Source organism: Paroedura picta, chromosome 9 (genome assembly GCF_049243985.1).
Source record: "Paroedura picta isolate Pp20150507F chromosome 9, Ppicta_v3.0, whole genome shotgun sequence".
In the NCBI taxonomy this organism is placed as follows: domain Eukaryota; kingdom Metazoa; phylum Chordata; class Lepidosauria; order Squamata; family Gekkonidae; genus Paroedura; species Paroedura picta.
In genome coordinates, this window is record NC_135377.1 from 60,225,320 (window position 1) to 60,252,598 (window position 27,279).

At 41.8% G+C, this 27,279-nt stretch overlaps 3 protein-coding genes across 11 annotated transcripts; 2 read left to right on the plus strand and 1 right to left on the minus strand.

The window, feature by feature from the left end:
* Positions 1 to 564: 564 nt before the first annotated feature.
* On the plus strand, positions 565 to 6,614 carry HSBP1L1 (heat shock factor binding protein 1 like 1). 2 transcript variants are annotated; one of them, XM_077352968.1, is made up of 4 exons: positions 565 to 996; positions 2,636 to 2,702; positions 4,674 to 4,768; positions 5,382 to 6,614. In XM_077352968.1, the coding sequence occupies exons 1-4, from the start codon at positions 952 to 954 to the stop codon at positions 5,385 to 5,387; spliced, it is 213 nt and encodes a 70-aa protein (XP_077209083.1). In that variant the 5' UTR covers positions 565 to 951; the 3' UTR covers positions 5,388 to 6,614. The 2 variants fall into 2 exon arrangements, with proteins under 2 accessions (XP_077209083.1, XP_077209082.1); XM_077352967.1 differs by lacking the exon at positions 565 to 996 and adding an exon at positions 1,003 to 1,170.
* On the minus strand, positions 6,612 to 14,657 carry TXNL4A (thioredoxin like 4A). 3 transcript variants are annotated; one of them, XM_077352964.1, is made up of 4 exons: positions 14,486 to 14,657; positions 12,534 to 12,706; positions 8,033 to 8,136; positions 6,612 to 6,939 (listed from the first exon to the last, which is right to left on the minus strand). In XM_077352964.1, exons 2-4 carry the CDS (start codon positions 12,684 to 12,686, stop codon positions 6,768 to 6,770), a joined length of 429 nt encoding a protein of 142 aa, XP_077209079.1. In that variant the 5' UTR covers positions 12,687 to 12,706; positions 14,486 to 14,657; the 3' UTR covers positions 6,612 to 6,767. The 3 variants fall into 3 exon arrangements, with proteins under 3 accessions (XP_077209079.1, XP_077209080.1, XP_077209081.1); XM_077352965.1 differs by having other exon boundaries at positions 14,530 to 14,612; XM_077352966.1 differs by lacking the exon at positions 14,486 to 14,657 and adding an exon at positions 9,586 to 9,662.
* A 14-nt stretch (positions 14,658 to 14,671) lies between these two features.
* On the plus strand, positions 14,672 to 25,181 carry LOC143845015 (putative 2-ketogluconate reductase). 6 transcript variants are annotated; one of them, XM_077352959.1, is made up of 6 exons: positions 14,672 to 14,845; positions 18,226 to 18,610; positions 19,568 to 19,739; positions 21,573 to 21,751; positions 22,847 to 22,943; positions 23,664 to 25,181. In XM_077352959.1, exons 2-6 carry the CDS (start codon positions 18,229 to 18,231, stop codon positions 23,818 to 23,820), a joined length of 987 nt encoding a protein of 328 aa, XP_077209074.1. In that variant the 5' UTR covers positions 14,672 to 14,845; positions 18,226 to 18,228; the 3' UTR covers positions 23,821 to 25,181. The 6 variants fall into 6 exon arrangements, with proteins under 6 accessions (XP_077209074.1, XP_077209075.1, XP_077209073.1 ...); XM_077352960.1 differs by lacking the exon at positions 14,672 to 14,845 and adding an exon at positions 17,010 to 17,070; XM_077352958.1 differs by lacking the exon at positions 14,672 to 14,845 and adding an exon at positions 17,016 to 17,195.
* Positions 25,182 to 27,279: the final 2,098 nt, after the last annotated feature.

Genomic DNA, 27,279 nt, shown 5'->3' on the forward strand with positions numbered 1-27,279 from the left:
GCCTTGCACTCCACTTGGTCCTCTCCAAACTTCATCCCCAAATCTCCAGGAATTTACCATCCTGGGTCTGGCATTCTTAGCACCCCTTGCCCAGCCTACTGAGCACTCACCTACAGAGTTGCTGGATAGTGCTATAGAGTCATTCCACACCTGCTCTGAAGCATTCCCACCTTTTTCTTAATTGGCAAGTTCCCTTCCTTAAAGCTGAGGCCAGCATTAAATCTGGAGCACAAACAAAATGATCCTCATGTCCCTTCGAAATCTCACCTCATGTACGTGGGAGGGAGAGCAGAACAAGTTTTGTACTCAGAGCTGAAACGCCAAAGAGCCGAAGGCAGACCAGTCTGTCAGGTTACTTGGCACGTGGAGAGGAAATGGGGAGGGAGAGCCTTGCCACAAGCCTCTCCCTTTCAGCCACAGGGTTTCCAGCCCTGGGTAGAGAAACAGCTGGTGACCTTAGGGGTGGAGCAGGGAGTGGGCAAGATTTGGGACAGGGAGGGACCTCAGTGGAGCATAATGATATGGACTCCACCCTCCAAGGCATTCCTTTCCTCCAGGGGAGCTGGTCTCTGTCGCTTGGAGAAGAGCTATAGCTCCCGGGGATCCCCAGGGCCCACCTGGAGGCTGGCAACCTTAGCAAGGACCTCAATGTGATATTGTGCCATGGAGGCCGCCCTCCAAAGCAGCCCTTTCCTCCAGGGGAGCGGGTCTCTGTCACCTGGAGATGAGCTATAGCTCCTGGGGATCCCCAGGGCCCACCTGGAGGCTGGCATCCGCTTCGGCCGCGCCGCGGCAGGGAGTCTCCCGCCGCGGCACTTGAGGCGCCGCTCGCGGCCGGGCCTTCCCTCGTTGCCTCTTCGCTTGGCGCCCCTGGAAGGCGGCACGGAAGGCGGGGCGGGGCCTGTCGGCGAGGGGGAAGCGGCGTCGGGCTACAGGGCAGGAGGACCAGCGATGGCGGACGGCGACCCGCACAGCGCCCGGGAGCTCGCGCAGTTTGTGAGTGCGGGGCGGGCGGGGGGTCAGCCCCGGGACCGCCTGCCTTGTGCTTGGCGCATGCCTCAAGCGCGCAATTCACAAAGCAGATCCGCGGGCGCGGAGAGGGCGCTACGGCCGCAGGCGAACCCTCAGCCCTTCGTAACTGAGCAGCGCCATTTGGCGTCTGAGCTGCAAGTAAGACGAGCTGCTCTCGAGCTGCTTACTTAGGTGAAAAGATGCACATAAAAGGATGGCCAGGTATCAGTTGGGTTTGCCTGGCAGACTGTGGACCCTTAACAAGCCCCACTAGGCAAAAAAACCCCATCGAGTTTAACTAGAGTGGTGGGAGGGGATGAACCATCACTGCAGGTGGGCTAGTTAAGGATGCAGATGTCTCCCCAAGGGGGAAAAAGGGTTTTATTTGAAAAGGAACCCGCCCACATCTCACACACTCCATGACAGTCCTCCTGAAATATTTTTATTCAACAGGATGCTAGTTGCTTTGCCATCTTGAGCTTTACATCATTTACAAAAAGCAGTGGGTTTCTCACCAAATAATGCAGCCCACTTCTCATTCCTGTAAAGTCTTCTTACCGTAAATGACTACAAAGCTTAGAGAATCACATAAGAGCAACATGTTGTTACATGGTTTATATTTATTAAACTCCAACAGTATTTCATAATTACAACCTAATAATAATTTCATTTCTTCCCTTTTAAGGATTATGAATAGATTGGTTTTTTACCGCAATTATTCTCATATGAATTCTAATTCTTAACACCAAAACTAAACTGACTTTGGGGATATTGTTTAAAAGTCTTAATTTTTAAAAGTGTGTACATTATAATAACACTGCCTGGCCCCTGTCAATATTTTAAATAAATCAATTTCAGTGTCCACATTTTTATATGAGGCGATTCATTAATTGTATGTAATAATGATGAATCTTACAAATGTTCATCTCCCGAGGTTACTCTGGGAGCATTATGCCAGTAATTTGTTCATCCTTAAATTTTACGGTCATCTTGAAATCATGCAGTAATATACCTTACATGTGGTGTGATTGGGATGCGAGTGTCCTGCATAGTTCAGGGGGTTGGACTAGATGACCCAGGAGGTCCCTTCCAACTCTATGATTCTATGTCAAATGTAGTGACTAGCACAGCCAGCTCAAGTTATTTTGAAGTGGATTATGGACAATACATTAGCACATTGGCATCCAAATATATACAAACTGATACAACCTGGCAAACCTGTAGAAAATATGTTAGCCTGCTTGGTTTCCCCATAGATGTTATCAAGAGAGGATATATCATAAACCTGTGAAGACTTTCTCAATTTTGTACTAGATATGTTATTTCTCTCTTCATGTTTTGAGATAACCAGGCATTTTAACAAGAGTGTTTTATTGTTAGGTGGTCTGGGGTTCCTGTGTCCTTTCATATACTACGGCTTGAAATAAAACTCTATGAGTGTGCATTCTTTGCTGTGAATTAAATAGCTTTCTATAACCAGTGCTAGAAAAACTACTTCCTGTTTCAGAGCAATTAAAAGAAAATAGGTGAACTTCTTTATGCCATTTTATTATTACAGCAAATCAATGGAGATTTTCCTGAAGCATAATATTATTTGTTCATCATTGTTTTTCAATTTTTCCAGGCAGAAAATCTACTACAACAGGTCCATGATAACTTTCAGGCACTGGCTGACAAATTAACTCTACGAAATATCCTTTTCAGTTATCTCTACACAACTAAATTAGTAGTGCAAATTTTGCAGTATTAATTAAGCTGTTTGTAAAGAACTTACTTGATTAATAATTACCACATTTAAAAAGTATCCATTCTGAAAGATCTTACATAATCATTTTCTTAGGCAAAGTCATGATAAAATTAAAAACAAATACAAAAAACAATGCAAGGATAGTGTACTCTAAATCAGGGGTAGTCAACCTGTGGTCCTCCAGGTGGACTACAATTCCCATGAGCCCCTGCCAGCAAATGCATGGGCATCTGGAAGACCACAGTTTGACTAGGTAAAGGTAAAGGTATCCCCTGTGCAAGCACTGAGTCATGTCTGACCCTTGGGGTGACGCCCTCTAGCGTTTTCATGGCAGACTCAATACGGGGTGGTTTGCCAGTGCCTTCCCCAGTCATTACCGTTTACCCCCCAGCAAGCTGGGTACTCATTTTACTGACCTCGGAAGGATGGAAGGCTGAGTCAACCTTGAGCCGGCTGCTGGGATTGAACTCCCAGCCTCATGGGCAAAGCTTTCAGACGGCTGCCTTACCACTCTGCGCCACAAGAGGCTCACAGTTTGACTACCCCTGCTCTAAATTATATTGCTCTAAATTATATTGACTACCCCTGCTCTATATTATATTCAGAAGCAAGGTTCCTGAACAGTCTTATCTGTGGAAGAGGGGAAAATGTATTTTACCATGCAGCCTCATTTAAGAGCCAGCTTGGTGTAGTAGTTATGAGTGCGGACTTCTAATCAGGTGAGCCGGGTTTGATTCCACACTCCCCCACATGCAGCCAGCTGGGTGACCTTGGGCTCACCACAGCACTGATAAAGCTGTTCTGACTGAGCAGTAATATCAGGGCTCTCCCAGCCTCACTGGGTGTCTGTTGTGGAGAGAGGAAAGGGAAGGCGATTGTAAGCAGCTTTGAGACTCCTTCTGATAGAGAAAAGCGGCATATAAGAACCAACTCTTAAGTCAGTGGGTATAGAAGGATTATACTATTACTGCACTAACTTAGAAGGGATCATGAAGACTTAACGGGTAAGATATAAACAAGATCCCCTGTTAGAATTTTCTCAATAAAAGAAGCCTGGGTACAGCTGTTGTTCTGTATTTAATTTATTAACACCTAGGATGAAACAAAAGGCAGAAAGATTCAAGTGGGTGTATGAGGTAGTGTGCATGTACACAAAAGTTCATACCTTGAATAAAACTTTGCTGGTCTTATAAGGGGAAAAATCACATCAAGCCTATCTTGAAACCTTATCCATTGCAGACTTTTATTCTGACCTGAAAGCTCTTTTGTTTGACCCATAAAGCATTGTACTCGTATAGAAAGGCCACTTTTAATGCCATTGTCAATACTAGGACTATGCAACAAAAAATGATGAACAGTGTCCCTAAATACTGATGATTTTTTGTTAGACACCTTCAAATTATCTCTAATGAGTAAATGTCTTCAGATTATAGCCACATCTGTACCAAAGTGTTGCATAATCATTAAGAAAATTTATTTAAGCATTAAAATAGCTCCACGTGTATAATTGATGTGGCCATGAAAAAGACATTGGGAGAGAAATACAATTGCATTAAAATTCCACTTCATCTGTTTCCAGACACTGAAAATTGGTGTCTCATATTAAATGGGATTTTGCAACATTAAGGAGTTGCAATTTGGTAATGATATACTTTCTATGCAATACAGTTATTTCAGGGCACACTTGGCAGTATACTAAATTGCCATTTTATATACTTTAATAATCATTTAAAATGAGCAATTCAACCTATTTTTTCAGTACAAGTCCAACTTATGATTGCTGAACCTTCGGTTTTCATGAAAATATTGAACATTAAAACATGCCTGATGAAAGAAACAGACCTTTCCCCATTTTTACATTACTATGAACATTTATAAAGACACAGAATACTAGAATGTTCTTTTAACCTTTTACTGGAAGACATGGGTGAGCATATAGATGACCTTGAGAAACATGTTAATGGACTGTTGACACAAGCCGGAGTACAAAATGCCAGTGAAGAACTAACGGTAAGACTTTTGCTTTGTAAAATGATGTTACTGTATTTACTTGAAAGGAAGATGAGCTCAAATATAAGAGGACTCCTTTTTACAAAAAAAAATGAATAAAAAGATGATATTGAGCTTAACATGATCCCTTCAAGTGGCACGGCAAAGATGTCCAACCAGCCCTCCAACCCAAGCTTTGGAGAGCTGTTACCACAGACTGCGTCTGCAGCCTTAATTGGATTTCTGTTGGTTTTCAGATTTCTGTTGCATTGTTTACTGGATGTCCCATCCTGTTGATCATATTTACTCACGCTCTGTAATCAACCTTGAGTCTCGGAGAAAAGCAGACTATAAATAACATAAATGAATGATGTTGTTTACAAAACAAGTTCCAAGGTGTACTCAAAGCCCTTTGGATAAAAGCCACCAGTTAGCATCTGAGTGAAAGACAGCTGGTGTGTTTGTAGTGCAAGGGTAGCAGCTTTATTAATGAAAAAATGTACTGTTCTTTTCCATTTGTATTACATTCCAACTGAATGAAAATGCTGGAGTGTAACCTGTGAAAGCCTAACGATATGCCGAAGTGACTTTTCTTTCCCAATATTAATTCAGTTCCATTCTTGTTTTGGCACAGCCCTGAAGACCTCAAGACAGTGGGAAAAAAAATCATAGTATTCAAAATTACAGTCTGAATATGCCCTCTGATTATACATTTAAATTTATTTTAATATATTTAAATTTATTTTAAAAAACAGTCTGCCAATGATGGATGAATAAACTACCTTCGTACACAGTATTTGCTGTAGTAAAAACTATGAAGAACCCCAGAGTTTATTCTTGCACTGAAGGAAAACTGTTATCCAACACATTTGCACAAGGTTTAAAACCAGGTTTCAATTCCTTAATTATACTGTGAATAAACTTCCAATCCTTGTTAATTTGCTGTTTTGTAGTATTTTATCCATGAGCACATAAAGCTGCCTTACACAAATTCAGATTATTGAATGTCTGCTTTGAGTGGCAGCAGCTTTCTGGGATTTCAGCCTTTCACACCACTGAGTGCCCAGTCCTTTTAACCGGCACTGTTAGGGACTGAAACTGGGACATTCTATATACAAAGCAAATTCTTCACTATTGAGCCTCCATGAGATTTGCATTCCTCTAGGCTTCCCACAGTAGCTGATTAGCTAAAAAATAGATAATAGTTCCTGTATTAAGTTTTGAACCCCAACCACAATACACAAACAGTGCAGTTCTTAAGACAGCAACAGGGCTAAGTCACAACTGCGGCCCTCCAGATGTTCATGGACTACTATTCCCATGAGCCCCTGCCAGCACACATTTCACACACGGTATGTTTCTAACTTTTAGGATCTTTCCATAAACCTGGGGGTCTTCACAGGTTTGTAAAAAGATGTTTATAGATTTATGTATCCATGAACAAGGCCACATTTACTTAGATATAGGGATGATTCTGAAATCTTCTATTGTCATGTTTATTTAATTTTTATACTACCTTCCCAGCAGAGGTATCTCAGGGTGGTGTACATTAGGTATAACAGTACAATCAATAAAAATAGTAAAACAGATTAAAGCTAATTTAAGATATTAAAGTGTTGGTGACAATGCAGCTCTGCAAAACAACCCTTTTAGGTGTTTCCTATATATTTCCTACAGCCAGGATGCAATTTGGGGGTTTATATACTGATGGAAAATACACGTTAGTAAATAACAGATGGTAAATGGTGAAGGACCCTGCAGAACTGTTACTATTATGTCTCAGCTCATCACAGTTCATTTTGTTTACAGTGAACATTACTTGTAATGATTGTGGTGGAAAATGAGAAATAAAACTCTTTACATATAACAGTGTGACCATACTTTATTTCTGAAATATGACAGCTAACAGCATCACTTGTGCCATGAAAATACTTATGTAGTTCAAATATATTCACAGTGAAAAGATGTAAACGAGCCAAGATATTATGTATAAACATTGATTTTATAAAACTGTAAAGCATTAATATCTATATTTGGTTGAGTAGTCTTTGGGTGATACGACGAGACCTCTACCTTTACGAGCACCTCTATAAACTGTTTCTATTATGTCAATCATCTCTTGCTTGTCTTCCATCGCCCAATTAATTTTGTTGTTGTTGCCTGTTCCTAAATCAATCATTATGTGTTTGTTTCTTTAAGAAAAGAAAAGAGGGGAAATGCATCAGTACATGATCTATTTATTAATTAAGTTATTACGTATTTTAGATAACTAGTAGCTGTGTCCATGTCCCTCTCCACTTATCACCGCTGTACAGGTTTAACATAATAATAACGCTTTAGAGTAAGTCAAAATTGTTACCTTGGGGGCTTATTTTAATCTTCAGTCTTGTTTCAAATAATGAACCACCCCAAAGATGCAGCTACTCATTCAAATGTCAAACAGAAAGCTGTTCTAATATTTTTTTCATATAATTCCCAAATATAAAGCACACAAAAATAACTAACAAATTTTGCCTTTTTACATTTCTCATGCATGACATTTAATCTAAAAGTTCTAACCCTGAATAGAGCCCACACTTAGAAGTTTTAAAAAGCCACTAATATGCATGTCCATTTTTCATGTGGCAATTTTGAGAGCTTTCCAACCTGATCTAGGACCTCCAGCTCTACAGCAGTGACTCATAAGATCATATGTAATATTCCAGTTCTTTGCATGGAGACACAGCCCATCCCCAGGACCACTTTATTACTTCCAACATTCTGGTTGCTGCCCTGAAACAGCTTGCCTAACGAAAGCATGATTATTCATCTTAAACCCTCTTGTAGCATCTTTTATGGTTGCTTTAGCCCCCAGGAGTGAAAGAAGCTGACATTAAAAAGATAGCAAGAAAACAGCTGGAGGTAAGTAAGGCACTGCCATCTGGTTTTGCCTCTTACAGCTATAGCACTGCTGTAGCTTAAACCAACTGCTTGGATCCAGTGGCCCAACACTTATAATTCAATTTAGGAGGTTTATTTGATGTTCCTCTCTTGTACAAAGCTCTGCAGAAAAGCCACCCACTCTGGAACTAGCAATGCAAAAATTTTTCAGAAATATCACAAGCTACTCAGAGGGTTACTCTTAAATTTTAAAGACTGCAGCTTTTTAACAGAATGGCTTGCATGGACTAAGAGTCAGCTACTGATTACAGTCAATACAGTTCAATAAGAGAGGTTACTGTGTAATAACGTTTGCACAGCTTATCAAAGTATATGTTATAGTAAAATGTGTGGGGGGGAATATACCTGAAGAAAAACATGACTGTACAGGGATCGTACAGTTCATACATCTTGTTGAAGTCTGGTACTTCTGTGATATCCACAAGGTAAATAACAGCAAAATTTTTCACCTATGGAGAGAAAATATTTAGAGCACAGTATGGTAACTAAGTATTCATAGCCAAGCACTGCAAGCTCACAAAGAAATAGGAACTCAGCATTTAATTTCAAATATGAAAAAAGCATTTTAAAGAGATAAGGATAACGCAGGGTCCATGTTCTAGATCTTGACATCCAAAATGAAACTTTATCCAGTATAATGTACGTTGCCACATAAAAGGTCCATTTCTACTTCTCCCAATGGTTATCAGCATTTAATTTTCAACCCTGTGAAACCCTTCTTAAGTAGTCCCAAGATGACCCCGTGCTACCAAGTTAGACCCTCCTTCCTCTCTGTATTGACATGATGCCCAGCGACCCTTGCTAAAGGCTTCAGACTGGGCAGCTAGATTTCTTCAGTGACCTGTTGGAGGCAGGTGCAACCAATTAGGTAAGCCATCTGTGTATCCCTTACACTGCCCTTTTCTGCAGGATGCTGCAGCTTTCCCCGTTTCAAGGAACTGATCTGTATTTTGAACACTGGACATTAAAAAAATGCCAGGAATCTGGACTATTCCAGCTTTTAAGGCCATCCTCAGATCTAAGAAATCAAAAACTTTTTAAAAAAGGAATGTCAGCTACACAGATATGCAACTCAAAGGAATTGCTAATGCAGGAACAAAGAAATTAAACAAATTATGGCACTACAAGGATGGGGGGGGGGATTTAATTTCCTCCTCTCTTGCTACATCCTCATTCCCTTTTCCTTCATTCCCTCTTGTCCTTGCCTACCTTCCCCCCCCCCCCAGATTTACTTGCCCCTGGTAGCCTCACCGCGGGAAAACAGTTGCATGGTGCCATTTGCAATAAGAGGGACTTGCAAGAGAAACTTTACTTTGTCACGCATCCCCTCCCAACACTATTTCCTCCTGCTTCATTCCAGCATCTCTCATATCCTCACCTTTCTCTGTTTCCTTCTCTGCTTCACACCCAGCAAACTTTTGTGCTTGCCAAGCAACAGCCACTGAGGGGATCGTTTTCCTAAAGCTACAAGTACTTTCCTAAAGCTACAAGTGCTACAAGACCTACCATGCCCATCACTCTGGACTTAAATATCCTCAGATGGGACCATGCTTTGCTGGCACAATACATTAATATAAGTGAACCTGCACAAAATGAAACACAACCTAGCTACCCTTTAGGAGCACATATTGGCAAATATTTCTCGATGAACTGGACAAAATGTCAAGCTTGCTTCAAAACTTTGTCATCTTTAAAGCTCAGGATGCCAATCCCATATTAGACAAGACATATATCGCAGTCGAGGAAAGAGCTGCAATTTTTACGGGGAAAACATGACCAGTATGGAAACCAGCAACTTTAATGCTTCAGGTCTACTGTATGTTTTCCAACTATCATGACAACAGCTCTGTATGACATCTTACTATGAATACATGGTACAATGGGAACTGTTTACTCACTTTATATGGCAGCGAAATCCCAACTGGACTCGTAAGCAAGAGGATGACGAACGATCACCCTCTTTAATCTGCTATTTCTGCAGAGGGAGATTTTAAATAGAAAGTTATATTGCTCTTTCCCCCCTTTATTATGTGCCAATATGTCTGCCTACAACAAAATTTCTAAGAACACTCTGTCCTTTGACTGGCAAGGAAATAATTACTCAAGTAATGTTTATGAATTTTCCCCCACTTCTTAAATCAAGGGGTAAGGATGCTGACACTTCAAAAGAGGTTAATACTTATTAAGTTTCAATTGTCTTACCCCAATGATTTTAAAGTGCAACTAATCAAATTCCCGTGTATTTAAAGTGCAATTAATCAAATTCCCCTGTAGTGCTCCAAAAGGCAACTTTTCAGATTACCTTTAACACGTGGTTTCTAAAGAGACGAGCCTTATCAGTTATTCATGTCTTACTAAAATCCTGTCATGGACTGGCTTGGCAGTATTTAGAAATTTCATCCGGCAGTCAGATTGTTAAACAGGGTCATCCTAGCAAACATCTCTCGCCTGTACTTAAATATCTCACTGGCTTCATAGCTAGTGGTGCTGCCTGTTTAATTATTATATTTAGTTTCACCACTGCTTCGATGTAATATAATGGGGTTTATTTACATCTTGGAACGTATTTTTGTTTTCTGACACCTTGTGGTAATCAAAATAGACAGCTTTAAATGCCTTTTAATGTGTCAGTTAATTGTTTTTGTTTTATGAATTTTACAAAATGTTCTGACGTTACACCTAGGTTACAAAAGAAGCTCATTAAAATACTGCCCAAGTGGAGCTGCACATTATGGACAGTCATTCCCCCTTTCCCCCCTACTGCAACCATTTTGTCCCCTAGTGTTGAGTCCTGTGGGTCCATGGACTCCCTAAAACATAATGGATGCTGAAGTAAGAAGGGGGAATGACTGGAAATACCTCCTGTCCCCCTCTTCATGTGCATAAATTACCTTAAGAAATGGAAAGGAGCCACGGAATGCAGCCCCTAACTGTCATTTTATTTGTGCTGTAGCCTTACTGATACCAGATAATGGGAAGGAAATACCCCATTCACTTATTATTATTATCATCATCATCATCATCATCCTTTAATTTATATCCTGCCTCCCCCCGGAAGCTCGAGGCAGGTTCTTAATGACAGTACTAGCACTACAGTTTTCCCTGGAGATATTACCAAGACTATTTATAATGCATCTACATCTCTGATTGGAACTTTAACCAATGAATAGATAATGAAAGTCATACTATGTAATGTCAGCATTACTGAACTGATCCACACTATAGCGTCTTCCTATTTATTATTTGATACACGTACCAAACTAGGCTACTGCCAGCCTCCAGGCAGTTGCTGGAGATCTCCCACTATTATAACTGATCTCCAATTGGTAGAGATCAGTCTCCTGGTATTTCCTAAGCCAGATCTGGCAGCTCTAAACTAGGCACAATAATTCAACTTTTAGCATTCATCTACTTTAAAATAAAGCCATGCTTTTCTAGTAAATGAATCCTCTTTTCCGTTCAGTGTTTTTCAAACTGTGTTCCAAGCTTTCCAAACACATCAGAGGACATTCAATGAGAAGCTCCCCCATAGCAGGTCAATTAAAAACCACCACCGAGTAGCTTGAAAATCACTACCAATTTTTCCATGTAATATGCTGCTGCACGGGAATTTTAGATGTGCTGCTGGATGCTACTTCAGTTTTACTCATGAGGCCCAAGAGGCCTACCATGGAAAATGGCTGCAATTCTTAAAACATGCCCAGAATGTTCTATAGCAATGCAGGGCTGCCACAGCACCCAAGGAAAAGACTCAACTGTTACAGTGTTATGGAAAGTTAGAAAACCTAGTCTACAAAAAGTTCAAAGAAAATAAGAGGTCATTAAAAGCAATAATAACCATACAAGCTCAAAAGCCATCAATTAGACACCAATATGCAGCTTGCTGGGGGGTAAAATGGTAATGACTGGAGAAGGGAATGGCAAACCACCCTGTATTGAGTCTGCCATGAAAACGCTAGAGGGCATCACCCCAAGGGTCAGACATGACTCGGTGCTTGCACAGGGGATACCTTTACCTTTATGTCATGCCATGAAATTTGCCTTGTTTTACTTACTTTCTTGTATAACCTTCTACTAGTGAAATTGTTTTAATCTATTAGGAAAGCTGATTCTGGCACATAAGAAAAATATGAACACAAGTTAGAAGAACTTGTATCTGAAGTGTGCATGCACACAAAAGCTTATACTCAGAATAAAGCTTTGTGGGTCTTAAAAGGTGCCACTGGACTAAAAATTTGTTCTGCTGCTTCAGACTAACCTGGCTACCCTCCTGAACAAGTTAGAAGATTATTCGATCCGAAAAATTAATGCATTATGTCAGCAGCATCAGTCAAGGCTGTTAAGGCTGTTATACTATTTGTTTTATTGCACTTTATCTCAATGTATAAGGCTAATTGAAATCACACTAACAATTTACAAAGTTTAGATTTCCTTTTTGCCAATATGCTCAAAGTAGCTTTTCTAGCTTCCACTAGGATAAAAGAACTTATATAAACTTGATTAAATCCTACACTCTGGATACATAAGATAAATATATTATTTTTTCAGTAAGAATTTGCATAATTTACTCTACACAGACTACTGTGGCTAATGGCTAAATAAGTTAAAACTGAATTACCTTATGTTTCTGGAAGTCCTTGCGCATAAAGAAAGCATCTTGGGCCTGAAGTATTGTCCAACTCTTATCTCAAAAATATAACAATAGAATCTTCTTATGAATGTATACAGAAGAACTAACAAGAAACCTACCTTTATGATTCTGAGCTGGATTTACACAGTATTTGAAAGTATATTAGTCAAACAACATTAAAACTGGTTATATATCAATATCAAAAGAGCAATGTACCTTTTCAGCAATACTATACAAAACTTCATCCATTTTCATACAAGTCGGATCCCAGTCATGCCCAAAACGATTAACGACTACACGGTCTTCTTCTGAAAGAATGGCCTGGTCCACCTGCCAGCCATTGTGTAAATGAGGAAGCATATACGACATTTTCAAAACTTATGTAAGACCTGTAAAAGGACAGAAAGTGCAGGAATTCATAACTGGGATAATTTTTAACAAATATCAAGGCAAGATTTCATTAAATTTGTATTTTATTCACATAAATAACTGCATTATGCTTGTACTAGTAATCAAGCCCACTGTAATTAAAATACAGCGGGCACTAGGCAAGGGAGCCCCCGGCAGTCGCGCGCAGCCGGCGGTCCGCAAAGATGACTTCGTTAAGGACCCGCACCACCGCATTCTGTACCAACTGTAATTTCCGGGTCAAGGACATGGGTAAGCCCACGTAGAGCAAGTTACAGAAGTCTAACCTGGAAGTGACCGTTGCATGGATCACTGTGGCTAGGTGTTCTGGAGACAGGTAGGACACTAGTAGCCGGGCCTGGCATAGATTATAAAATGCTGTCTGGGCTACCTTGGTGATCTAAGCCTCCATGGATTACGAGGCATTGATGATGACCCCCAAATTCCTGGCCTCGGGTGCAGATGTCAGTTCCTGTTCTTCCCCCTTTATGATTGAGTACCAGATCTTTCTTTTATCACTACACCCATAAATCACATGTCAAGTGTTATTAATACTATTTATGATTGTGAAGAAATAGAAATTTAACTTTTAGCCGTGTAATATAATTTATTGTGGCTAATGTTTCATGCCCCCCCAAATGTTTGTTTTCAGTTGCCACAAGGCACTGCTTTCAGATTTACATACAAAGATGCTGCTACTTATACCATACTATTATAAAACCTTCCGGAATAAGGATGCAGAACAATACAAACAGATGACTTAACACGGCACTGTGTGTGACATGTCAGCTGTCAGGCATCACATTAAGTGGACGTGAAGCCCATATGCATTCACACCTTGCTTGTTGTCTGGTTTACACAGGTACCTCACTTCTTCCTCCCTTTTCACAGGAAGCCTTAAAATTAACCACAATTACCTGAGTTGCATTAATGCAGCCACTTAACTGGAACCGCCCTGTTCCTCCAATGGGATTCTAAACCTGGATTAAACCCTGTTTTAGAGTGCTTGGGGGCAGGGAGGCAGCTAATTTAACATATAAAGCTAGTTCTAAAACAACATTTTTTTTATCACACTCTGAATGAGAATACAAGAAAGCCCAGCAACAAGCCAAATTCATGCAGATTTAGGAATGAAGGGTCAAAGCTGAAGATCGCCTGCCTATCACAGCTTCCAAACTTGAAGGCCTTTCCTCCAGGGCACCGGCTGTGATCAGAAGACTGAGCTACATATAAAAAAACCCTGGTTTGAATGACACCCATTCAAGCTGCCTGTTGTGATTCCTAGAGTGGAAACAGGTGGCCAGAACTGACAGAACGTGTTTGCTAGCAAAGCGAGTGAGCAGAAATAAAAGAAACGCGACACGCCTCGCCCTTGCAGTAAGTCAACTTGACTGAGCAGCATATAGGGATGATCATCACGTGTGGACTATTCTTTCCTGGCATTACAAACTTTCGGCACGCGCTCCCTCGCCCATGCTTATCGAACGCTCGACTTTCATGGCTAGTCCAGTTTCCTGAGACCGAAGCCTGATTGCACCGGGCACAAGGGGGCCAGCAAGCGCGGGAGCAAAGGCCAAGGCGTTGAAGCCAGACCCAAGCCAACCCGTTGCTCCCTGCAGCTTCCGACGTCCCCTCCCTTCCTCGGCCGCCCTCGACAAGGACCCCATTTCCCTCCCTGGCACCGCCGCATTGTTTCCGACCAGCCCAGGCTTTCTAGGTAATTCTCCTCCTCGCCCCCTAATAATATTCCCGGGTCTTACCAAAGGTAGACCAACGCACGTTACAACAGTCCTCAAAGACCCACCAGCACGCGGGCGCGCGCGACCAAAGAAAACTGACTATGGCGGGCGGCCTTGAAAAAACAGCCCACACTTATGGCGCATAGTGACGTCACGGGAGGAAGTGAAACTCATTTGACCGTCGCGAGTAAGGGCATTTCCGGGAAGATCGAGTTCCCGGGCGGAGAGCGAAACGAGCGTTAGGAGTACGAATGCCCTACGTCAGAATGAGGACTGGTCCATTATTGAAAAAGGAAGGGGGGGCTAGGTGGCGGTAGAGCTGCTGAGGGGGCTGTCTATGAAGTCCAGAATAACGTTGTGAAGAAGCCGGGCGGTCGCGAGGTACTTTAGTCGACTGCCCCGGTCTCTTCCCCCCCCCCCCTTTATATAGCAGCGTCTCTTGTTGCGGCGTCTTCCAATCTGCACGGCTACAGGGAGAGGACGGTTGATTAACCTGGCCCGATTGTCACGGCTGTCATCTCTGCCTCCAGGCTCAACCACCTCACCTGTGAGAAACTGAAAGCGCCCCAACGGCTCCCTCCACGAGGGAGAACATTTCGTGGAAGTAGCACGCATGCGCAGGAAGACATGTTTTTATACATACACAGAATCGATGTGGACTCCTGATCATGTCTAGAGGGGGATTTTTTTCTTTCTACACATTTCTCTCGTTCTCTTCTTTCCTCTCCTTCATTTTTCTTTCTCTCTTTCTCTCCCCATCTTCCTTTTTCCTTTTTCTCTCTTCTTTTCCTGCCTTCCTTCCTTTCACTCCCTCCCTCATTCATTCATTCATTTTTTTAAAAACATGTATGGACTAACCAAATGACACATAATTGCAGAAGAAGAAGAAGAAATTGACAGAATCAAAAGCATAATTGGATTGACCGTACAAAAACTTAAAAGATGCCAGCAGACAGATTTGGATGGCAAACCTTGGTTCATGAGTAGGAAACAACAGAACCCAACAATAAAAATGTGTATAAAATAGATTTCTTGCTGTTTTTGGACTACTTCAAGATAGCCTTTGAATGAATAAAAGTGGGGAGGGAACATAATAACAGAGCTTGTTAGCTGCTCAAGAAAGAGGGTGAACAAAAATGGCTTTGTTAATTACAATTACATTTTTTTCAGTGATCCATCTATGATGTCAATATTTGTTTTGAGTATAGTTCTCCCCATTGCCAAAGCTCCATCAGGTAACTAAAGCAGTACCTGGACTCCAGAGCCTTAGCAAAACCGATCTTGTCAACTGAAACCTTTAGTCATTTCCTGCTTCATCCTGAGCCCCACAAGCTCACCCCCAAACTGGGATGCCTGCAACCCTTCAGGAAGGTGCTCACAGGCAGGTCTGCAGGTGAGGCGGGTCTCACCTCGACCAGTGAGCAGTTTTTAAATTATCCATATATGCTTAGCAACATGTGGCTTAGGGATGCCAGCCTCCTGGCAGGAGCTGGGGATTCCCTCGAATTACAGAATTCCCTCCACACTACAGTTCCTTTGGCAAAAAAGGATGATTTGGAGGGTGGACTCTATGTGACCCCCATTTGCAGATAGCTTAATCTATGGGTCGGGACCACACAGACACTAAACATTTTTTTCAGCAAATATCTATTAGAAGGTAGACTCTATGACATTAGACCTGAATGAAGTCTCCCCTCCCCAAATACTGCCCTCCACAGGCTCCAGCCCTATATCTCCAGGAATTTTCCATCCTGGAGTTGGCAGCCCTATAGGGAGAGAAGGAAAAGCATATCTTAAAAAATTCCCAAACAAGACTCTGGTTTACAGAACTGCAGTATTATTACTACAAATTGTGAGTAAAGACTGAGCAAATAAGGTTACTGTTGGAAATATTTTGTTTATATAGTAGGCATTTAAATGATTTTGTTAAGAGAATGCTGGACATTAATATCAAATAAGGTAAAGGTATTCCCCTGTGCAAACACCGGGTCATGTCTGACCCTTGGGGTGACGCCCTCTAGCGTTTTCTTGGCAGATCAATACGGGGTGGTTTGCCAGTGCCTTCCCCAGTCATTACCGTTTTACCACCACCACCACCCCCCCAGCAATCTGGGTACTCATTTTACTGACCTCAGAAGGCTGGAAGGCTGAGTCAACCTTGAGCCAGCTGCTGGGACTGAATTCCCAGCCTCATGGTCAGAGCTTCAGACAGTATGTTGACTGCTTTACCACTCTGTGCCACAAGAAGCTTTGTAATATCAGATAGAGATACACACAGCAGTTAATTCTGTCAGATTTATTTTCATTTTCCAGAGGGATAGGCTTTAGCAAAAACACAGGAATGTTTTTTAATTCCCAAAGGACAAATGGCACCACCCAGGCTAAGTCGGTCACTTTAAATTCTATCTGGTTTCAGTGGAAAAAGCATAGACCTAATGCTGACCTGATGGACTAAATTGAACTTAGATTTTGATTCAGTTCCTGGAAAGTTAAACAGCTTAAAAAGTAACTTGATACATTCCAATGTTCAAAGTTCAGCACTCACCTATTTTCTTTTGAGGGACTCATTTTGTTCAATAGCTCTTCAACACATTTGGTGATCTCAGGTAAATTGTCAGTATTTTCTCTGGAAAATACTGACTCTGTTGTGGGTGTTCCAGGCTGTGTGGCCGTGGTCTGGTAGTTTTAGTCCCTGACGTTTTGCCAAGAACTGTGGCTGGCACCTTCAGAGGTAGGACACAGCAAGATGGGAATCTCTCTGTGCCAAAGTGTGGAGCATGTGAACAGTTGTGGGATATTTTATTTGTGCATCATGTTCCTATCTGGGAGTCTCCAAGGGGGTGGGCTGTAGCTAGGCAATGCTTTCCCTGTGTCTGGGTGAAGTTCATTAGCAATTAGGAAGCATTTTCCTGTGCGTGGGTGAAAGCCTTTGGGCAGTTAACTTTCTCTTGAAATTGCCAGTTTAGAATCTAGATGATTAGCAGGAATGATAACAGATATCAGCTTTACTTTGTGCTGTTCTACAAGTCAAGGACATGCTTTGGGTTTGAAAAAGCTGCTTTAGAGGAGAGACAGTTGGATACAAACAGCGTTTCCATTGCTGTTATTGGGGAGGGGTCCTCAATCACTCTAAAAGCTATGCTTTAGGTTGATCCTGTATTGAACAGGGGGTTGAACTAGATGGCCTATGTGATCCTATGGTGAGGATTCTGGGAACGCATGGACAAACGTCATTAGGAATGGGAGGCTGCAGTAAGGAGGCCAGTTGGGTGTGACTGAATGAACCAGCTGGTGGTGCCCAACCCTCCATCTTAGACCAGCCTTTTTCAGTCTTTTGACTGTGGTAGTACCATTCAAATATTGTTAAAGCTTCGAGATTTCAGGAAGTGGTCAGCTGGCCTCACCTCCCTGACGCGCTCCCCACCCCATAAATGAGAGGATCCTTAGCTGGCAAATGTTTAAATGGCTGGGGTGCCTCCCTTTCCTACTCTCTCCAGTCCCATCATTGTCCACTTCAGAAGGGGGCTAGTCATCCTGTCCCAATGAGGATACTTTTTTTATTTTAAAAAATTAAGACCTTTTTCTTTCTTCTTTGCTGGAAACAGCAAACGGCTGTCACCAACCGCCATTTTGAAAAACCCCATGCTGCAGTACCATTGAGGAGCTTTCGTGATACTGTATGGTAACACAGTCCTGTGGCTGGAAAACTCTCCTTTAGTCTGCTGTTTTAAAAAAAAGCTGTCTTTCATTTTTCACGGCAGATCATGGCAGAACCAGAGCTACCTGTGCTGCTGGTGGATGAAGTGGGAGGGATCTTTGGTGTCTTAGAAGCACACCTGCCGCTTCTGAAGAAACACTTCCACCTTCTCACCATGAAGGAGTTGCTTGAAAACAAAGCCTGTCTGAGTGCCAAGGTCGAAGCCATATACGTATGGTGGTGCAGACCAGTGGTTGATCGAGAGCTTTTGAAGACCCTGCCTAATTTAAAAGTGGTTGCAACTTCAGGTGTAGGAGTGGACCACCTGGACCTGAAGCTGATTGCAGGATTCGGAGTCAGAATCGCCAATGCCCCCTGGGGGGTCCGCACCTGCACTGCAGACATTGGGGTGGCCCTGCTGCTGGCAGCTGCTAGAAGACTCATGGAAGGTAACACTGGTGACACTGTGCCTGGTCCTTCATATTCCAGTCCTATCCCATTACTGTTCCTTCAGCGATTGTTGTGAATAGGAGAATGCAATGTTTCTTCGTATGGTATAAGCTTATATTTATGGCTTTCATTGGTAACAACTGGAACAAGTTAATATTCTCAAGGGTAATAGCTAATCACTTGAACCTAAGATCATTTATAAACCACTGGTTTTCATGCTTCTAAGCCAAAGATGTCAACATGGCAAAAAGACTCAAAGTTGTAAATGCCACCCAAGTTTTCCTTTGTATGTTTACATAAGTTCCACTATACTCAGTGGAGTTTACACCCCCGTCCAGTAAGTGTGCCTAGGCTTTCATGACAGCATCATGTGAATGCTTCTGAAAACAGTACTATGGTAAGACAGGCAAGCCAGAGCAAAATACTTGTGTGGAAGCACACAAGACTCCCCTGAATGAGTCTTTGTAATGCTGCTTTGTTTACAGATGGGCAAGTGCAACACAATGGACCCAAACAGGCTACTAGAGCAGCCACTAATACTGCTCCTCCTCAAAAGAACCCCAACAACTCTAGAGAAAATCCCTAGGGACAGGAGTCTCAAAGTGGCTTTCAATCGCCTACCCTCCCTCTCCCTACAACAGACACCCTGTGGGGTAGGTGGGGCTGCGAGAGCTCTGAGAGAAACTATGACTGGTTCAAACAGGCTGCTTGTGGAGGAGGAGTAGGGAATCAAACCTGACTGTCCAGATTAGAGGTTGCCGCTCTTAACCACAACATCATGCTGGCTCCCAATATGCACATTTGTACTCGTCAAGTTGGTAACACCATCCTCTTCTCAACAGGTGTTCTCATCCCAACAAGTTCTGCAACAGAGCGAACATAAACAGAAATCCCTTCAATTACAACCTTGTCTTTCTACAACTCTCCCTCCCCTCCTTTATTCCTTTGTCACTTAGGTTGCCAGGTGGCTACTTCCCCACACACTGAATATTTCCCGTGTAACATCATAGGAGATGATGTCACTGGGGCTACTTTGGGTATCATTGGAATGGGCAGCATTGGCTACCAAACTGCGCTGCGGGCCAGAGCATTTGAAATGAAAATCCTTTATCACAACAGGAACAGAAGGTAAAGAGACATGTCTGGACCCATTTTCAGTATCTGCACTTTTAAAATATTTAAACATTCTATTAATTTGGATTTTTGCTTTGTGTTGTGAGTAAAGAAATGAAAGAGGGGTTGGACTAGATGACCCAGGAGGTCCCTTCCAACTCTATTATTCGATGATTCTATGAATTGTAGATTACTTTAAAGTATAATAATGCCTGAATTGCACTGAGGAAGAGCTTAAATTCATACAAGATGAAGACGACACCACTCTCCCTGTAACAATCGAGATATCGGTTGAATCAAGACATGTGACAATTTCCTGTGATTAGTTCACGTTGCTTCTGATGCAGTGTGTGAATCCTTGGAGGGAAGAGCAACGCAGAAGGACTTGAATCAAACAAGGAAGAGGGGGATAGGTTACAGGGTGTTGGCTGAACTGAAAAGGATGCGAAGTTTTGTAAAGGGAGGGTGAAAGCTAACATCTATCACAGTCATTTAAAAAAAAGAAAAAGTGGAAACAATAATAAACTTACCCAGGTGGATGACCTTTAGCACCAGATCTAACTAGCTCCCCATTCTTTCTTAGACATTTAAAGGTATAGATAAGTAAAAAAAATCAGCTTTTTGTTACTTGAAGCTGATTCTCTACAGAGAATCAAGGGTTCCTCTTTTGATGAGTCAAGGTGTGCCTTATTTTAAGCCCCTTTATGTTTTGAGGCACTTTCCCCGTAGAAAGACAATTAATTGTCTCTTTAAATTATTTGGCTTCTTAAGAGTTGCACATTTCAAGTGACTCTTAATTAAATTCTTTGCTAGTATAGTGTCAGAATGTACAGCGTAAACAGCAATATTATTCTCATCTATTGCACTGAAGCTTCTATCTAGTGTCTTACATATGTGTTTCCTTGAAGAATATAGTATGTAGTTAAGATTATTATAAGATTTTATATGAACATTTAAATATTTGTTCTGTTTTCCCTCTTTTTGGTAGCAAGGAAGGAGAAGCTTAAGTCTGCACACCTTAACACACTTATCAGGGTGTAAGACCCACTGAATACTCACCTATTTTGAGTGTTCTGGTAATTACCTTTAAGGCCATATACAGTCAGGGCCCACTGTACCTGAGGGATCACCTCCCTGCCTATGCCCCTCAAAGAGCTTTGTGTTCCACCACCACCAACGGACTAATGATCCCTGGCCCTAAAGAAGCCTGCCTGGCCTCAACCAGGGCCAGAGCCTTCTCTGTTCTGGCCCCCACCTTGTGGAATGAGCTCCCAGAGGAGATGAGGGCCCTGACGGAGCAAAAACAGTTCCTCAGGGCCTGCATAAGGGAGCTCTTCCACCAGGCATTTGGTTGAGACCAGGTGACCAGCAACATCTACAGGGCCCCTGCTCCCCCCCTCCCAGAAATCCACCCATGTGTTCTTCTCTGGACCTGTTTGCATCATTATACTCTGTTACCTATGTTATAGTTTAATGTTAATGTTAATGTTATTGTGAAAAGCTGAGTTCCATGTACTGTTTTCTGTGTTTTATATAAATTGCCCTGAGCCTCAGGGGAGGGCAGTATATAAATGCAATAAATAAATAAACAAACATGCTCAAATTGCACAGCATGTCTCTCTATGTTGCATTTTTCCGAATGGAAATTTCTCAAAAATGACCAACACAATCAATCAATTAATTAGTAACCTACAACTCACTATCCAGATGGAAGTGTCTTGTTAGAACAAGTCCTTAGATAATTATCACAATTGCTGTAATGAAATGGAGTAGCCGGCGGTGGCAAAAATCTGGCTTTCCTATAAGTGAGTTCTTGTCAAAGGGGGTGTAACAATTATTTTCTGTCAGGAAAGAAGATGAAGAACTGGCTGTGAGTGCCTGCTACTGTGCGAAGATAGAAGATCTGCTCCAGCACTCTGACTTTGTGATGCTTGTCGTCAACTTAACACCTCAGACATACAAATTGATTGGGAAAAGGGAGCTCGAATTAATGAAACCGACAGCTACTCTCATAAATATTTCTAGAGGTAGGTCAGGAAACAGCTGCTTTAAAAATGTGCTCGCACCACAGATTACTCCCTACGTCTCACACAAGCTGATTAATGCAATATAAGTTGAAAATTTGTCACATTAAAATGCCCATTTATGTTATCCTGTTATAGGGATGCATAGATTTAAAAGCTGAGGAACTAGCAGGATTATTTCTTATCCTTTACAAATTAATTACAGATATTTACAGATAAATATTACTCCCAGAGTGTCACTGAGAATAGACACAGATGCAACATCTGTTAATGGAGTGTTTTAGGCCAGATTTCATTTCTAATTGAACAAGGACTGTCTATTCAAAGCAAGTTCCTCTGTTGAGAAATCCAACAGTTATAGGATGAACTGATGAAAATAGAATTCCAAAATTTTCATGGATTAAGCATTAAAGGACAGAATGAAACTGAGAAGTTGATAGAGAAGTTTAATTGTCCACTAGGATGGTGGACAATAAAATTCTTCCTATAAAATAATAATACACTATAAGAGCTGTTTTTTTATACCCCATTATTCAGTACCTGAAGGAGTTCCAACTCCAAGGCACCTTCCAAACACTTTTTCCTTCCTCTCCCCACAATAGACACCCTGTGAGGTATGTGGGGGCTGAGAGCGCTAAAAGAACTGTTACTAACCCAAGGTCACCCAGCCGGCTGCATGTGGAGGAGTCGGGATTAGAGGCTGCTACTCTTAACCAATACACCAGACAATTCTCAGATCACCTGGCTACATGTCACAGACCAGATAGATAGATAGATAGATAGATAGATAGATAGATAGATAGATAGATAGATAGATAGATAGATAGATAGATAGATAGATAGATAGATAGATAGATAGATAGATAGATAGATAGATAGATAGATAGATAGATAGATAGATAGATAGATGTGATAATGTTAGGAGAGTTCTCCAAAGAGTCATCTGACAGTCTTCATTGTAGTAGGAAAAGCACTGTAGGCTTCTCCCAAATGACTCCCAAAATTTAGATGTCTTAAGCAGCATTTGCATTAGCTCTTCATTGGATATTATACTAGATGGACACTAATTTGTATTAAATGTCCTTTTACTTGGCACAGGATCAGTTGTAGATCAAGATGCACTCGTGGAAGCTCTTCAAAGCAGCGTTATCAAGGGTGCTGCTTTGGATGTCACTGATCCTGAACCACTGCCCAGGTAAACATCTGTTTATTCAGAGGTTTAAATACTTAAATGACCACAAGCACTGTGCAAAAAATGCAGAAGAGAACAGGGAATGGAAGCTGAGTCTGGCACCCCAGACCTCTGTCATACCTTGCAACAGGAAGCAAATCCAGATAATACAAATAGTGTATTATATGCTTCTACTCCAGACCAAAAACCAAAGTGAAATAAACAAGGAGTAAAATAAACAGTGTGTGTTGCTGTTAAATGAAGGTTAGGTCTGCAAGATTCAGTATTACTAATTTGCATAGCAATCCTGTGGTTGCAGTATACAGCAACTTTTGTGCCACAGCTATGCCTGTGTAATATTATTGTTGTTGTTCTTGTTGTAGCATTTATTATCTGCCTTATCTTAGGGGACTCAGATTTCAGAGTTGAGTAAGATCTGGCCCCTCCTCCAGTTCTTTGGTGCTTGCACCGGTGTCTCATCTTCTGCTTCCGATGTTGAAATTTTGGTGATATGCACATTTGTTGCCGTTTAATCGGCTAAACAGCTTTAAGGCGGAGTAGACACCCTCCCAGTATGTGGGACCAGCAGTGCGGGAGAACACAGGTGTCCTACTTTTTCAACTTATGGGCCCAGAAGGTTGGCTATGCCTGCTTTATATGGTGAACAGCCCTACCTACTTCCTTTGTTAGGATGAATGAAACCATCCGTCTTAACTGCCTGCCTGTTTATTCTCTCCTTTTCAGAGACCACCCCTTATTAAAACTAAGGAATGTGATCATAACTCCTCATCTTGGTTCCAGAACACACAAAACCACCCGTATGATAACCGAGGAAGCAATAGATAATATACTGGCTGCTCTTCGCGGTCTCCCAATGCCTAGTGAAGTTTTCCCTGACTAAACATGTGCAGGGAGATGGGACAGAACAATAAGCACTCAACAATAAGCTGTGTCAACAATTTGAGTATCAGCTGCCCTTAAACTGTGTCAGTTCTAGATTGAAGATATTGAAGAATCATTTTGTAGTTTCTGTATGTTCTTTTCTTTGTGCCAGATACTCCTTGCGATAATCAGAATTTAAACACTATGTTACCTCCAGAACTCCTTACATTACCTACGGCCTATGCAGCCATAGGTGTAGGCAGATTCCATTGTGGATGACACCAGGAGATCAAGAAGAGAATAAAGGGCCATTCAGTTCAAGAAGTAAAAACCATCTCAGGATGAAACAGGCAGGTCCCCATGAAACACTCTCATCCCCCTTCACTGAGGAACTGTCTTCTGTCTTCCTTACCTGACTTCATGGATCTCCCTTCCTCTGCACTCAATGAGTGTCCCAAATCAGGGGTAGTCAATGTAGTCCATGAACATCTGGAGGATCACAGGTTGACTACCCCTGCTCCAAATAACGCAGACTAGGCTGCCCAGGGCTCATTTCCACACACGTTGGATAATGCATTTTCAAAGTTCTTTTGCTGCTGGATTTTCCCATGCTAAACAGGAAAATCTACTTCTAAGGTGCATTGAAAGTGCATTATCCAATGAGTGAGGAATGGGCCCTGATCTCATCAGATGGTGGAGACTAAGCACAGTCGGCCATGGCCGGTATTTGGAAGGGAGACCACCAGGGAAGTCCAGGGTAGTGATACAGAGGCAGGCAGTGGCAAATCTCTTGCCTTGAAAACCACACAGGATTGTCAGAAGTAAGTTGTAATTTACCCCCCTCCCCAAAGTAAACAAATGAAGGTCTCAATCAGCAGAGTACTTTTATCACCTACCCACTGAGCATTCCTCTGAAAGAAACTCAACAACTCATTCCTGCATCTGGAGGGAAAGGAAACGAATTTTGGGTATAAACTAATCCCCCCCCCCTTTCAGCTCAGCATTTAGTCTGTCTCAGCTGTTAGACTGGGATCTGAAAGACCCAGGTTCAAATCCCCATTCTGCCATGGAAGATTGGCCAGTCTACTTCACAAGAGTGTTGTGAGGAAAGAACAATAAGAGCTGCTTGGGGACCTCCTGGTAGGAATAAGCAAATAAATAGATATACTCAAACTTGTTATTGTTTTTGAATGGTTGCACTGCTGCCAACATAATTTGTGACCTAACTGATGTCAGGTATACATCAACATGCATGTTTTTCTCGTTGGGTGAACCTCATGAAAGTTAACTTGACTGGGATTTCAAAGTATTTGTTTTTAAAAAGGATTTCAAATTAATGGATGACTTCCAGGCATTATTAAAACTACAGACTTGAAAATATACCTGTGGATTTACTGAAATTCTATCACAATGTGGCAAAATTTGGGGCGTATCAGTCTCATCCGTTAATGGTAACACATTCGCTGTCATGTTCATTTAATAACTTGTAATGCTTATGAAGAAGATTCAAGTTAGATAACATACCAGAGAATGCCCTCAGGCTCTATTGCCTGAAACTTATTTTGCATACAGGAAACAAGTGGGAAAGTGCCAGGAATAAGAGGTGCAATTCCCTTTTAAAAAACAATCTAAAAAATACTGCAAAAGGAAAAGTACTGAGACACATTTATCATTTCTTTCCCAACTAATTGTACTAAGAATTTTTGAATACTTTGACATACTACTGGATCTATGGCTGCACCTGAGAAACCAGCCTGTAGCAATAGGTAAATTTACCTATCTGTTAGATTTACCTTTCATGATTTGATAGCTGACAAAGTGTGATGAAAGCTTGTGTGTGACACATGAAAGCTTGTACCTTGAATAAAACTTTGCAAGGTCTTAAAGGTGCCACTGGACTACCCACCTGAATTCACCTTTCACGAGTTCCACTTTGTTGTTCTTTACAACTCTGGCTTGCTCAGGAACCATCACCCATAACTGAGGTATTTCAACCTATAAAACCCTCAGGCCTTTTCCACAATTGTTATTTGCCAGTGCACTCTCGCCACATTGACTTCTGGATGCTGACCCCAATTTGGCGCCTGGCATTCTACATTTGTGGGTCTCCCCAGTGCCATCCAGGAGTCCATTCACAGCTTCCATTTTACACTTCTGTCCTGGCTCCTACATTGCCTCTTTTTAAAAAAGTCTGAGCATGTGCAATAATGTAATGGCATAACCCCCCTTTTTCTTGTGTCTTGGTCTCATCACCAACCTCCCTCTCTCCGACCTTCCTCCCCCTTGGGAAAAGTTCCCAAGTGCTCCTCTTTTCCATATGCTGTGTGGCTCATTCCCCCCACACACACACACACACACGCACCGCTTTCTCGGGAGTAATGCAAATTTAAAGACAGCTTGGGAAAAATGGTGACTTCTTGCACCTTTGTTTTAAGATTGATAAGGCAAGCATCCTATGTTGTCAATTCCCTCCCCTACATTTAAAAAAAAGGAAATCCAGTCATTACTTTAGGATGCTCCTATGTTGTAAAACAAAGAAGATTCTCTTTTTTTGTACTTGGGGAAAGTCACTAAAGACTGCTGGATGAAATTAACATTTGTAGCCTCCCTGCCTGAAACTGACCACAGCTATATTTCCTTTCATGAAATTGACAAAATGTTCTGTCCATTGGAACTGTTTTAATGCAATCTTGTTCAAAATCTTTTTAAAAATACAGCAGGGAGTGGAGGAAGGTGGACAGAGACACAGCGTTGGTCGGATCTCAAGCATCATCATTTTGACATGGGAAAGTGGAGGAAGTCACTGTGACTTTTAAGCTTCCACTTTAGGTTACTGTAAATTTCCTCAGTTTTCTCAGGATTCTCTGCACCTGAATCAGATTTCAGTGTGAAAGTAATGACATTCTGCAGAGTGTTATGGGTGCTGCTATGAATTTTTTAGCCACTGTGGAAAAACCCTCAGTAGCTTTGATGATTTTCGTATTTATTATTTAGTAGTATTTGAACAGCCATCAATGTACATAGGCCTTCATAGAGTAAAAGAAAAAGCTATATCCCTGCCTCAAGGAACATACAGTCTAAATTTCAATAGGACAGGAGAAATTAGAGAGAGGCAAAGATCATATCCATGAACACTGATAGCCATTTAGGATACTTTTAGTACAGGATTAGGAATATTGTCATTTGTCATTTGGCTCTAACCTACCTCAGAAACCACTTTTGCCCTTATGTCCTTACTGGAATTGCAGCTCTGGGTTGGGAAATACCTGGAGACTTTGGGGATGGAGCTGGGAGTAGGTGGGGTCTGGGGCAGGGATGGGCCTCAATGGAGTATAATGCTATGGAGTCCACCCTCCAAAGCAGCCAATTTTCTCTAGAGGAACTGATCTCTGTCACCAGGAAGGGAACTGTAAAACCAGGGATTCCCCGGTCCCACCTAGGCACTGGCATCCCTATGCCCTACAATGATCTTAAATAT

Coding starts and splice junctions, on each gene's coding strand:
- HSBP1L1 (XM_077352967.1), top strand. CDS start 1,054: ATGCCTCAAGCGCGCAATTCACAAAGCAGATCCGCGGGCGCGGAGAGG. Junction 1,171..2,635: donor ATTTGGCGTCTGAGCTGCAA/GTAAGACGAGCT, acceptor CAATTTTTCCAG/GCAGAAAATCTACTACAACA. Junction 2,703..4,673: donor TGACAAATTAACTCTACGAA/ATATCCTTTTCA, acceptor TTAACCTTTTAC/TGGAAGACATGGGTGAGCAT.
- TXNL4A (XM_077352964.1), bottom strand. CDS start 12,686: ATGTCGTATATGCTTCCTCATTTACACAATGGCTGGCAGGTGGACCAG. Junction 8,137..12,533: donor TGTATAGTATTGCTGAAAAG/GTACATTGCTCT, acceptor TTCTCTCCATAG/GTGAAAAATTTTGCTGTTAT. Junction 6,940..8,032: donor ACAGTCATGTTTTTCTTCAG/GTATATTCCCCC, acceptor CTTTTCTTAAAG/AAACAAACACATAATGATTG.
- LOC143845015 (XM_077352957.1), top strand. Junction 21,752..22,846: donor TCTCATAAATATTTCTAGAG/GTAGGTCAGGAA, acceptor TACTTGGCACAG/GATCAGTTGTAGATCAAGAT. Junction 22,944..23,663: donor GATCCTGAACCACTGCCCAG/GTAAACATCTGT, acceptor TCTCCTTTTCAG/AGACCACCCCTTATTAAAAC.